The sequence below is a fragment of the Saccostrea cucullata genome, unplaced genomic scaffold (assembly GCF_032062105.1).
Source record: "Saccostrea cucullata isolate Sc308-1 unplaced genomic scaffold, CSIRO_AGI_Scuc_v1 ctg4888, whole genome shotgun sequence".
Lineage (NCBI taxonomy): Eukaryota > Metazoa > Mollusca > Bivalvia > Ostreida > Ostreidae > Saccostrea > Saccostrea cuccullata.
In genome coordinates this window covers 25,704-38,581 of record NW_026930653.1, presented here as the reverse complement: position 1 = coordinate 38,581, position 12,878 = coordinate 25,704, and the positions used below count along the sequence as shown (strand labels likewise).

The window sequence follows — 12,878 nt, the reverse complement described above, 5'->3', positions numbered from 1 at the left end:
AAATCGTTTGAAGCTCAAATTAAAAAAAAAGCTAAAATTATGGAGATATGCCTAGTATATGTAAATGGAGTCTTCATAGCGAAGTAAAAGTCCATACTATAAATGAACAAAAAGAAAATTCAACTGCTCTTCCAATAGATTGTCTATAAGTAAAGCTTTTTGTTGCAGTACATGTATCTGCACTAAAGATTGAACGCAATTATTATTTGGCCACTTTAAATCAGAACCATTTGCTACACTATTCCCTAATTCAAACACATGGTTTTGACCAATTGCTGCAATTCGTTCTGAATAGATAGAAGATGGAACAGGTGCCTGAGATGTTAGTTTCTACAGAGGAAGCTGTTCTAAAACCTGTGTGGAGAGTAATTAAGGGAGCTGCTGAAGGACTGAGTGTAATTGACGGAGCTGATGCAAGAGGAATTGATGAAGCTGCACTTGGGATGGGTGCTGGAATTGACGGAACTGATGCAGGACCTTGAAAGTGTACATGGGGCATTGTCATAGGGGAAATAGTTGACGGAGCTGCTGGAGGACGTGGTACGGGAACTGGGTGAGGAATTGATGAAGCTGCTGTTGGGATGGGTGCTAGAATTTTTGGGGAACTTACTGATGGAGCACTGGTTGCATTGGCCATTTTATTCCTAAAATGCATAAGGAGTTAACCTTGAGTATTTTTCCTTTTGCCATTCCAACTAATGCCCCGTATGAATCCGTTACATTATGTATAAGTACTCTTTTGTTTATGCTGAATTTTTTTTAATCATCACGTTGATGGAATTTAATTGTCAAAACTTTAAGCATGATTTTGTTTTTGATTGGATGCGAATGGGAAGTGCTATTTAAAAGTTTTGAAATTTTGTTTTCTTATTTTGCTGTCGGAGCGTTTTGAATTTGGTTTGCCAGATAGGGGTCAGAGTGCTCGACAGCTTTTAAGTACTAATACAAATGTTCCTTACTCTGATATGTAAGATCCTGGAACAGTAGAACACATGGATAAAAGTTTAAGAGGATATGGTGCTCTCCCCTGAAGAAGATGGGAGAGCTGGGAGTTGGATTTGGAACAGGGGAGGAGCTTGCAGTTGGATGTTTCATAGATGCTGTGGCAGGAAAAGATGTGGAGCAATGAGGAGGAAGAAGAGAGGGAGATGTAAAGCGAGGAGAGGGAGGAGATGCAGTGACAGGAGGAGGTGAAAACATGACAAGATGGAACATAATGACTGTGCTGTGGGTAGCAGCGGCCAATCCTCTTCCTTGCTGATGGTCAGGGTAGGTGTCTTAGCAGTGGGTGATGAAAGGAGAGCAGTCCTATACATGTATAGTTATTTTGGAGGAGATGCTGGTGGTGGTGAGACTACTGGTGGTGGGGAGACGTCTAAGTGCTGAATGGCCCTCTCCATGTTTGGATGACGGTAATGGTACCGGCTGAGGTGAAGCCCATCTTTGCTGAGTAGTTGTCATTCAATCTCCCAATGCTGCACAAACGTAGTGTGGCCAGCATTATGCAGTTGATGGAGTCTTGTAGACAGGCTGGCTGGCTCTATAGTTGAAGTCCATGAGGAAAGCAGGTATCGGCAGGCCCGTGGAAAATCGTTCTCTGCTCTTGGTAGCACACCGGACAGGAGGATATAGGCAGACGGGTTGGTGAGGGCCTAGAACTCCCTCAGCATGGTTCACACGGAAATCGGTTAAGTGACTTCTGCCAATATTTTAGTCAAGTCAGTCATTAGAAATGAGGGGAAAACATTATTTTTAATCCTATACACAGAAGACGAAATCAGTGACATAGAAACTTTATGTTGCAGAGGACAGACAAAATAGTTGTTTACAAAACTTACAAAACTCTGTATGTACTCACATTTGATAGATTAAAGATTTTTAAAGAGATTGTGTTGCGGAAAAGTATATGTTTATTGTAAAAATCAAGACTTTTTCTCTCCCTAAGTTAGCGTATTCTGTTTCTTGACCTACATGTTTGATACAACTAGATTTTTATGCATAATTTAATAAAACGGATGAATAAACAAACAATGTTTTGTTTAAAGTTAAACTACATATATTTCCGTTCCCCGGTATAACAATTTTGTGTTTTGAACATGTTATTTATTATTTTTCGACACTTTCTTCTGTGCCCGTTCGAATTTCCTCGTCTTGTTAACAAACTTTTGTGCTCGAGAAATGAGGTAAATAAAAATGAAAAGTAATTTATTTTTTTTTTTAATTGAAAACAAAGGTGTAGACGAATCAGTTTTGCATGTTTGTGATTTTTAAAAAAATATATATTTTTTAAATAAGAGTTATCGTTCTTGAATTTCGTGCGTTGCATTAAGGGAAGGAAAACCCTTGTTAGGGGTATACCCCTGTTTGGGGGTATACCCCCGTTTGAGGGTTCGACTAGACTGATTAAAGCTATATATGGCGTATCTGAGTTAAAAAATAAAAATACGAGATTTACACGATATTTGTTATTTACATTCAAATTAAAATTTTCATCTATCTTGAATTTGAATATTCTCACGTTTCTGTTACTTAAATTTACTTTAAACTATGTCTGACATTTATTTCCGAGTCGGAAATAATTAAGTTATTGTTTAAAATTCTGCGAAATCTTTGAAATGCAATTTATTTAAATTGTGTTATTTACAGGAAAGTCTTCTGTTAAGATAAAATAACAAAACAAATAGAAAGATCTTTTTTATTTTAGATAGTCAGAACTTGTCCAAAATACGCCATATATCACTTTAAACAACAGTTTGATCTTTTAAAAAAAGATTCTGTATCTGTATCTGTACTTTGAAGTAATCTATGTAGGCTTTTATGCAACGCTTATAGAATAGAATATGTTATGAACAATTATAGCAACATTATTTTGATGTTTCAGTGTGTGTATACGTATGTTAGGTAGAATGTTCTATCGTCATGATCAATGTCCTACGGACCCGGTTGAGGGCTTGTACTGAGACACAGTTAGATTATTCTAACTATATGTATGTGTGAATAAATAAAATGTAAAGCAGTACTTAATTGCGGGAAAATAAAAAAAAGAGTATATGTATACATTACAAATATGTAAAATAGAACAAGAGTGCAATTATTTTTTTTGAAAAATACAAGTTCTAAAAAAAATTGTAGAATTGTGCAGGCAGTGTGCGTCTCAGAAGCAGTTTGGGCCAAGGAGCGTGAATGTAGATTTTGAAGAGGATATAGGTAACTCAATTTTAATACCGAGACAATCTATAAAATTTATTTGATCACACAAACATTCCATTACATATTGTTTATTGCATTTAGATAGCGTAAACACATTCCAAAATGTAAGCTCCCAAGTGACCAATATATAGGATTCTCTAATTTTTTTCACAGAATATAACGCAAATATGCCAAAACTTACTATTTTTTTCTTTCAGGGATCATTCATTGTTGTCAATATAGTAGTAGTAGTCTTTTTTTCCTCCAGTAATTTAAAATAAATGGGTTAAAATGAATTCACGGGTGTTTTGTCCTACCCTAACAAGCAGGGATTTCACTCTCCCTCTGTAGTCCCACTCATTTCTGTGAAATGCATCTTTTTAATGTCCCTTTATGGTACTCTTCTATGTTCTTCTATCCATCGTTTGAGGATAAGCACAAAGACTATATGCAATGATATACATTGTGAAGCTTTGTCTTTGATATAATGCCTAAAACTGAATCGCAGGTCTCCTTCCACATCTTCGATTTATAGGCGTGAGGTGAAGTCTTTCTTATTCGGTCATTTTTTCCGTAGCTCTCTTCTGAATAAAAATAATTCTTCTGCCCATGTGGGTTTGCTAGTTCATGCGACACATTATGGTCAAAGCCAAGCAGTAGTGCCTCAGTGTCCGTTAAATTTTTGTACAGCTTTACAAGTACCCCCGTCCTTCATCAAACAGCTCCTGAAAAGCAATTTTTGAATGGTTTTATCATAACAAAAATTGCACTAAAAATAAGAATATACAAATGTAACATATGCGATTAATTTGTACTGGTCAGCTCAGCGTAAATAACTTGGCGGAGATAGCACACGTGGGCGCGATCATACAGAAGCAGGTTAAGAGGTAAACAAATAAAAAAAGTTGAACTTTAACCTGGCCAGTTCCAAGAAATGAATCGTTTATTAGGAAAGGCATCTGGTTAGGAGGAAGGAGCGACCAATAACATTGAAGTGACCAGAGGTCAAATATTTGGATAAATTAATTACAGAAAACAATATTTAAAGATTATGCAAAAGATCGGCAATTATTTTTAAAGTGCATTAAAAGTTTAAAAAGTATTCAAGTTCAGAATAATAGTAATTAAAATTCAAATCAAAATATAAAGTAATTATTGCAAATTTCGATCGAGTTACAAATATGGAGATGGAAATCCACAAACGTTAACCTTGTATGTAATGAACGCCCGGGATAGACAGGATTTCAGATGAAAGCTGAATCTTGACTGCCTTGGTTGTTTTTTTTATACATGTGAGATAATTTTCTAAACTTGCGCGGTTTTTGTCAAATCATATGAATTTTCACATGGCTTAATTTATTTACAGATAACATTTTTTTATATATTAAGACTAATAATGTTTAGTAAATTGTTTAGTTTTTTGTGTGGAATTATTTATTGTAATCATAAAGATTACAAATAGATTGTTTTATTAAATAAAGAGTGGAAAGCTGAATCTTGACTGCCTTGGTTGTATTTCATACAGGTTGGGTAACATCTCCACTCCCCAACCATGGCGGCGGCTCAGGTCCAGAAAGAAAATGGCAAGGAATTAAAAATAAATATAATAAAAGAAACAAACTGAGATGATATCATTCCGGTACCTCCACAGGCCAAGCGAGAGTTCAGAATATCGGTACCTCTCACCTTATAATAATGAAAATCGAAAAATTCAATTATTTAATTTTTTATTTTATACAATATGGTGGAGAAATGGGGTCAGATTCAGAAAGAGGGAAAGCCTTTGAAAGTTCTCTAAGTCAACCCACCAGACGAGGATTAGTGCACGATCCCGCTGGATTTTCGGACAGAGGACTCGAGTAGGCGAGACTTGGACCAGAGCCGTCAAACGATCTACGAGGCCAAGAGAACTTAAAAATATTAACACTCTCTGGGTAGGACCAATTATAGGACTAACACGTTTTGACAAACTTTTGCCGACCGTGCGTTTAATAAAACAGACGAAACGAACTATAAACGAACTAAAGAAATCCTAATTGTGCGAACAGGACATGGTAACTATACTACCAATCCGTACTTTGGTGAACAGAAACACGAACAATTTTAGATATTTGGATAATTACAGTGGTTCCGTGCCGAAGCCCTTGCTTCCGATTCTAAGAGCATTATCCAGTTGTTGGACAGTTTATTTGTGTCCTATGAATAAGACTTTGAAAAAAAAAATGACAGTACAGGTAGGACAGTATATAAATAATTTTAAAAATGTCTACCTTTGTTATGCAAGATTTTTTTTTACGACGATGGTTTTTAGAATATTCTCATGTTGTTGAAATTATTTTTTACATGGGCAATGTTTTATAATTTACCTGATATAACAATTGTTGACGCTTATGAAAAAATATTAAAAAAAATGCTTGCAATATAAAAAGTACTCGTCAGGTTGAATGTATGATACAAATCAAGAGAATAAATCTAATGGGATGGGTCTTGAACCATAGAAGGGGACCCCGTTGACCATTTGTGTACCTTAAACAAGTTTCACATAAATAAATGCTAAATGGGATGGGTCTTGCACCATAAAAGGGGACCCCGTTGACCATGCATTTGTGTACGTTAAACAATTTTCACAGAAATAAATCCAATAAATGGGAATTTTAAGGGCCTTTAAATATAGCAAAGAGAAACCCTTATACCATTATTGGGGTTAAAAGTTAAGTCGGGACTTTATAATAGTCTACCAAACAAGGGGTTTGGAGAGAAATATATATTTTGAAGGGAAAATGATCGTAGTGGAAGGTTATGTACCTAGATATTTTACATTCTTCCGAATAGCTCGAGAATCATTTCTCCTTTCATAAATAATAATGACTTAACCTTTAAAGATTTTTTTTCAAAGCAGAAAGATCGAGTATGCGTCAAATATAGGACTATATGTGTATGTATTTTACAGGGATAATGTCTTGTAATAAAAGTGTTTATCATGCGGCACTGTGTAAATTATTTTTGTCAAATGTGAACAGGGGATACATTTAACAACCAAATGATATTTTTGTGAAAAGTGTCTTAATCCATACAATGAGAATGATTATGTTCCATGAATTGTCAAAGCATTAATTTTGTTTTTGTGAAGCGAGCTTTGTAACATTTTTTTCGTCACTACTGTGTTTTTCTGCTAAAAAAAAAAAAAAAAAAAAAAAACGTGCCACCACTGCCCAGAGGAAAGAGCAACCAAGAACATTGTACATAGTATTTTTCGTGTAAATTGTGTTTTTATATATTGTAATTTTGTTAGAAAGTGTATTTTTAATTATATACATGTACCTGTGTGTTTGAATTCAAATTATATAATATGTAGTTATAAATGTTTAGGTACTTCCTTTGTAAAAGCCATCTGAAAGGTAATTTTTAATAAATTTGTAATTAAAGTTTAAATCGGCGCGAAAATATCAAACAAATAGAATTGTTGAACTTTCGGTTTTATGTTGATTTTACAGCAAGTCAAATTATTCCAAATCATAAACTCTTTAAACAAATCTTGGGGACAAGATTTTCGACAGAAGGGGGAATTTATCATAACAAAAATTGCACTAAAAACTAGTGCTAATTGTAACGGGGACCGTTACAGATGTTCCCCAAACGCTCCCCAACTCCCTTTTGGTTCCATATCCCCTGTAAGCTTCATTAAATAAGACAAACTCTATGCATTTGAGACTTTAACAACGTTTACCAAGAAGTGTACCAAGTTCATTCAATTTTAGCATTGCAAGTGTGCGCGTGTGAATGCATGCTCGTAATGACCATATCATATTGTCTACAGAATCTATATATTTTGATATACTAATTATTAAAGTATTTAATCCAAAAGTATTTAAAAAAATAGGCTCATTCAAGTGTATCATTTTACTCATTTCACGTGCACGCACGTGCTTACATGAGCATGGTGACCATACCTTCTTGTAGAAGTCCATAACATCTATCTATATTCTAAATCCCACCCCGTTTGATTGAAAACCAAGGGAGTTATAGCTGTTTAAAGTTTCATCCAATCAGATTGCAGCACATGTACATGCATGTGCATGGTGACCATACTTTCTTGTAGAGGTCAATTATATCTATCTATGTTCCAAATCCAATCCTGTTTGGTTTAAAATCAAGGGAGTTATAGCTATTTAAAGTTTAAGCCAATCAGATTGCAGCGCACGTGCATGCACGTGTTTTCATGATAATTGCTATATATCATGTTGTAGGATATCCTAATGTATGGCTATGTTCAAAATTTCAAGGGATTTCGTCAAAAAACAAGAAAGATATAGAGACTTTAGTTTCAGCCAATTAGAGCGAAGTGCACGTGCATGCGCGTGAGATCTTGCGATTTTGACCATGTTATATTGTCTATGCTACTAATATATCCTTATATTATGAGTTTCAAAGCATTTCATCAAAAATGTAAAAAGTTACGCCTATATCAATTAAATCGGTCATTTCACATGTTGCACGTGCACGCTCTTGCAAGCACGTGCGCGCAAAATGACCTTCGTTCCGCAAATCTACATAACATGCCTACTAACCCTAAAAAGGTTTTACCTAAGTCGGATGTGTAGTTTACAAGATCACTCCCGGACAAATAAGTACCCAGGAAGAAGAAAAATAATAATAATAATAAGAAACAGAGTAAAAACAATATGTTCCCCAACTTCGTTTGGGGAACATAATAAGAATATACAAATGTAACATATGCGATTAATTTGTACTGGTCAGCTCAGCGTAAATAACTTGGCGGAGATAGCACACGTGGGCGCGATCATACAGAAGCAGGTTAAGAGGTAAACAAATAAAAAAAGTTGAACTTTAACCTGTGCTGGTTAGGATTTAACATCGACTAAGGCTGGAGTCCAGAATGAGATTGACCCGGTTATGATAGTTTCAATCTGATTTGAACCAATGTTGTTCATGTCTTTTAATTCGATTTTTTCATCTAAAACAATTAATCCCGAAAAAAATGACGTGGTTTTCTGGTCTCATTTTGAAAATTCTTTTAAACTCTCGACATGCTTCCTGTCAATACTCCTCAAGCATCTCGGTGTTCTTTACATGGACGTTAACATAACCATTTATAAAAGAAGTGCAACTCTCATGAAGTCAGATAGCAAATGAAAAGAAATTTAACATTTGTTCATCCAATATGAACACTTTTAGCTCTTTAATATGAATACGATAAAGTAAGATCAGATATATAGATATTTAACTAAAAATTAGATTAATATTAAATGAAGTTAGTTTAAGATGTCTTAAAAGATATCAATTTAAGGCTATCTTCAGGCACGCAGCAACAACAAAGTGTACACGGGCAATATTCTAGCCCTCGTTACGAAACTTTTTTTTTTTAATAAATATATATGATTTTCCATTTTCTCTAAATATTCAAATTAATATAAAAATTACTATGGATTTTATTCAGTTATAAAAGATATATCATGACTTACGATTCTACTAACAGAAAAAAATACTCTTCATAATTAGATATAGCGATAAAAGTATTTTTTTCAAAGCTGACTTCAACACAGATTCCCGTCAGGAACTGCTGCTTGTCAAAAAGGTTGTTGGACTTTTTTTCCATGTAAGGATTGTTGTAATAAATCATTAAATCAATCTTATTATTAATTTTTATATATTATCTATGTAATGACATACTTTTATTATTTAAGATAATATGTGTATGGTTCGGATGAAGCGGCTTTAACATGTATAAAACAGTAGCAAAACAAAATATTAGATAAATACTTGCAAATTCGGTATACAGCATGTATGGGTGAAGGGTAACAAAAATCTTGAGTTTTAAGTCCCTGCCACCTTTTGGCCTGAGGAGCAAGGCAAAAAAACCAACAACCTAATGAAATCTTTACTCCTGGACATCAGGCAAACTGTTGCCATAAATGTTATTAGGAAAGATGAAACTCGTGTGGAATCATCCTCAGGTGGTGCAAATTAAATGATGCCATGTTAGTATTTGGGTAGTCCTTTTTAACTTAGAAAAGTATTAGCACCACTGCCACCATATTGAGTTTGACAATAACTTAACACAGGGTTCGGTATATACATTTATTTATTCTGCTACAAACTACATCCAGCAACGTGAGTTACAAGATATAAGTGAGTGTCCGAAGTTCCTTTTACCATTCCTTCTACCACTGGAGTGTCCAGGATTCCTTCTACCACTTGAGTGTCCAAGGTTCCTTCTTCCACTTGAGTGTCCAAGGTTCCTTCTACCACTGGAGTGTCCGAGGTTTCTTCTTTCACCTGAGTGTCCAAGGTTCCTTCTTCCACTTGAGTGTCCAAGGTTCCTTCTACCACTGGAGTGTCCAAGGTTCCTTCTTCCACTTGAGTGTCCAAGGTTCCTTCTACCACTGGAGTGTCCGAGGTTTCTTCTTTCACCTGAGTGTCCAAGGTTCCTTCTTCCACTTGAGTGTCCAAGGTTCCTTCTACCACTGGAGTGTCCAAGGTTCCTTCTTCCACTTGAGTGTCCAAGGTTCCTTCTACCACTGGAGTGTCCGAGGTTTCTTCTTTCACCTGAGTGTCCAAGGTTCCTTCTTCCACTTGAGTGTCCAAGGTTCCTTCTACCACTGGAGTGTCCAAGGTTCCTTCTTCCACTTGAGTGTCCAAGGTTCCTTCTACCACTGGAGTGTCCAAGGTTCCATCTACCACTGGAGTGAACAAGATTTCTTCAACAACTGGAGTCTCCAAGGTTCCTTTTACCACCTGAATATCCAAGTTACTTCTTCAACATGAATTTTAAAATGTCTGAACATAATATTTAAATGACACAATTTTTATTACACCCCCCCCCCACCGGTCAGGGTAGCCTAGTGGTAGAGCGTTCGCTTCGTGATCGGGAGGCCCGGGTTCGAATCTCGTTCGAACCTAAGACGTAAACAAAGGTAGTAACTGTTCCTTCGCCAAACGCTCTGCACTAGAAGTGAAAGTCACGGGTCTTTCGGATATAACCTTAAAAACGTAGGTCCCGTGTCACCGTAGGCGCTGGCACGATAAAGAACCCCCCACTGCTCAATGGCCCTGAGTGCCGAGTATAGGTCTAAATTTGAAGCCCTTCACCGGCATACGGTGACGTCTCTATATGAGTGAAAAATTTTCAAGAGGGACGTTAAACAATAATCAATCATTCAACAACCCTTCCCCTAACCAAAAGTACTAGTTGCTAAAAAATCTTCTTCTGCAGAACAGCCAGGCAGATTTTTACCAAACTAACATAGAAGGATCAGGATATGGCGTGGTCTCAAGGTCACTTTGAAGTTGACCTGAATCTACAATTTTTAAAAAAATGTTTATATTTTGCTTACTATAAGGGCTAGGATCATCGAATCTTGTAAGTTGATGCATCTTAGGACTTCACATCATGTTAACTCAAAAGTAGGTCATGGTGACATACTTTTTTTAATTTTGCGGGCATTTGTTATGTTCCACAAACGAAGTTTGGGAACATATTGTTTTTACTCTGTTTCTTATTATGTCGCCCCGAACGAAGTCGGGGACGACATATTGATATTGTACGCATGTTTTTTTTATCCAGGCCGTTTCTCGGAGATGGCTGGGACAATCTTCCTGAAACTTTCCTTAAAGGACGATCACTGGTTGTAGTTGTGCAGTGAGGTCGTTCAAGTCCAATATGTCTACCGTTGCCATGGAAACCTGTAAAAAGCGACAAATTTTGTCCGAGGGTGTTCTCTCTGGTCCCTTAAACGTTCGTCATGAAACTTTTCTTATTTTAATGATTAGTATCTGTAGTTCTGCAACTCGTATTTAAAATTTTCATATAATCGATTATTGCCATGGAAACCAGGTGAAAGTTAAAATTCTTTAATTTCGATTTTCTCAATAACTACTCAGGCAATCGTTTTGAAACTTTCAATGTTTATTCCTTGCAATGTGTCAAAGTGATTTCTACTTTCAAAATAATTGTAATGAGTCGCTCACGGTTGCCATAGAAACGAAACAGAAAAAAAGATTCAGATGTACACATGTGTTCTCCAAGGTCTAGGTCAAAGGGTCAAAGTTCGTCGTATCCAATAAAAGTTCTTTTCACAAGGATTACATATTTGAAATACGAAAGCCCTAGTACTTACCGTTCAAACGTTATGGCTATTTACTATGTTCAAGACGACCCCCCCCCCCCCCCCCCCCCCCTTTTTTTTTTTTGAAGCACACAGCCAAGTAGAATACACAGATATAACATATACAACTTACAAGTAACTTTTTAAAATCTTCATTCATAAAATTCAGTTCCCGTCATGTGATATTTTGCCATCATTCATTCTCCTTCTGTTTTGTCTCTTGAATTTATAAATATTTTATTTTATCTATTAAAAAAAAAATAACGATTGTCAGCTGCATTTATTATCATTTCGCGTTTTCTTGTATATCTATCACTTGTATATTATTCATTTCATTAGATAGTGCAAGTATAAATTAAAAAATTGGTACGTCATTTCCATAGTTTTTATTCATTCATAAATTCTTTGATCCGCTCCTGATGGTTCGCTAAGCCTTGATCACCACTGTATACAAAACATTCATCTCGCCGAAAATGTTCATGATTCCGCTAAACTGAGAAAGTTCACACATGATTTATTATCTCATAACACACATCAGCTCTCTGCAATGCAGAAATGCTCGAATTGATGGTGGCATGTCAGATTCGTTTTTCGGTAGAACCTCTAAAATGAAAGTGAAAGAGGGAAATTTCAGAGTTCTCACTGACGTTACAATACACAAAATAAATCGGATGATCTTCTTCATAAATTACATTTCCCAAGGAAAGATACTGACAATTAACAAGTATGAGGCTCAGTTCAGTACATCTGCCAGATTTCTTTTATGCAAGTCTGCAAATTGAGGAACTTGTAATTTTCCTGCAATACTTTCTTCTCCTACCGATTCTAAAAATAATCAGTGGGATTTACCGAATTAAGGTCTTCCGTTTCCAATGGAAAGGATTGATATAACTCAATGGTTGTTCAAACTTAGCTTATGGACTTTTGTTTTAGTGATGATAAAAATGAAAGTCTTGTCTAATACGGGGCGACATATGCTATTGCTTGCAATAGCAGACTTTCTAGTTATTATTAGGGTCTTCCGTCTCAAACGGAAGACCCTTTCTATTATTGTATTGTTTCTTTTTCACTTTTTTTCTTATTAGGGTCTTCCGTCTTCAGCGGAAGACCCTTCTATTATTCTATTGTTTCTTTTTCACTTTTATTATTCTTCCCTTTTTTTCTTACAATTTTTGTGCAGAAGATTTCTCGGAGATGACTCGATCGATTTACTTGAAATTTTCAGGAAAGATGTGTCTTCACCTAAACCTGATTCGTTTTTCTCATTTTTTTGAAATTCACTTCCGGTCGGAAGTTATCGCCCTTTAATCGAAATTTAGAGGGCTTTCTTGTCTGGAGCAGGACTCAAAAACGGTTTAAGCTAGAGCGCTGAAATTTTTACCATAGATAGAGGACATGTTGCCATTGTGCACCTGGGTCAGGATATTTTCCGGAAGTGCCCAGTATGGAAGCTCGGTAGGGGTCGAAATCTAGGACACGAATTATGAGTGAATTTTCGAGATATTTTATATCATATCTTTTAAAGTATAAATATTTTGTTAAAACATACTGAGCGATATTCGT

General features: G+C 35.8%; 2 protein-coding genes across 2 annotated transcripts; both read right to left on the bottom strand.

Moving 5' to 3' along the window:
- Positions 1–250: 250 nt before the first annotated feature.
- LOC134229490 (uncharacterized) lies at positions 251–637 on the bottom strand. Its single transcript, XM_062711243.1, has one exon. It carries the CDS (start codon positions 635–637, stop codon positions 251–253), a length of 387 nt encoding a protein of 128 aa, XP_062567227.1.
- Positions 638–939: 302 nt separating this feature from the next.
- On the bottom strand, positions 940–10,562 carry LOC134229489 (uncharacterized). The gene is made up of 3 exons (XM_062711242.1): positions 10,545–10,562; positions 9,364–9,945; positions 940–1,257 (listed from the first exon to the last, which is right to left on the bottom strand). Exons 1-3 carry the CDS (start codon positions 10,560–10,562, stop codon positions 940–942), a joined length of 918 nt encoding a protein of 305 aa, XP_062567226.1.
- Between the last annotated feature and the right edge of the window lie 2,316 nt (positions 10,563–12,878).

Excerpts from the sequence above, each read along its gene's own strand:
- LOC134229490 (XM_062711243.1), bottom strand. The coding sequence starts at position 637 with ATGGCCAATGCAACCAGTGCTCCATCAGTAAGTTCCCCAAAAATTCTA.
- LOC134229489 (XM_062711242.1), bottom strand. Across the intron at positions 1,258-9,363 it reads CTCCAGTGGTAGAAGGAATG|CAAGGAAGAGGATTGGCCGC; the intron begins GTAAAAGGAACT and ends CCTGACCATCAG.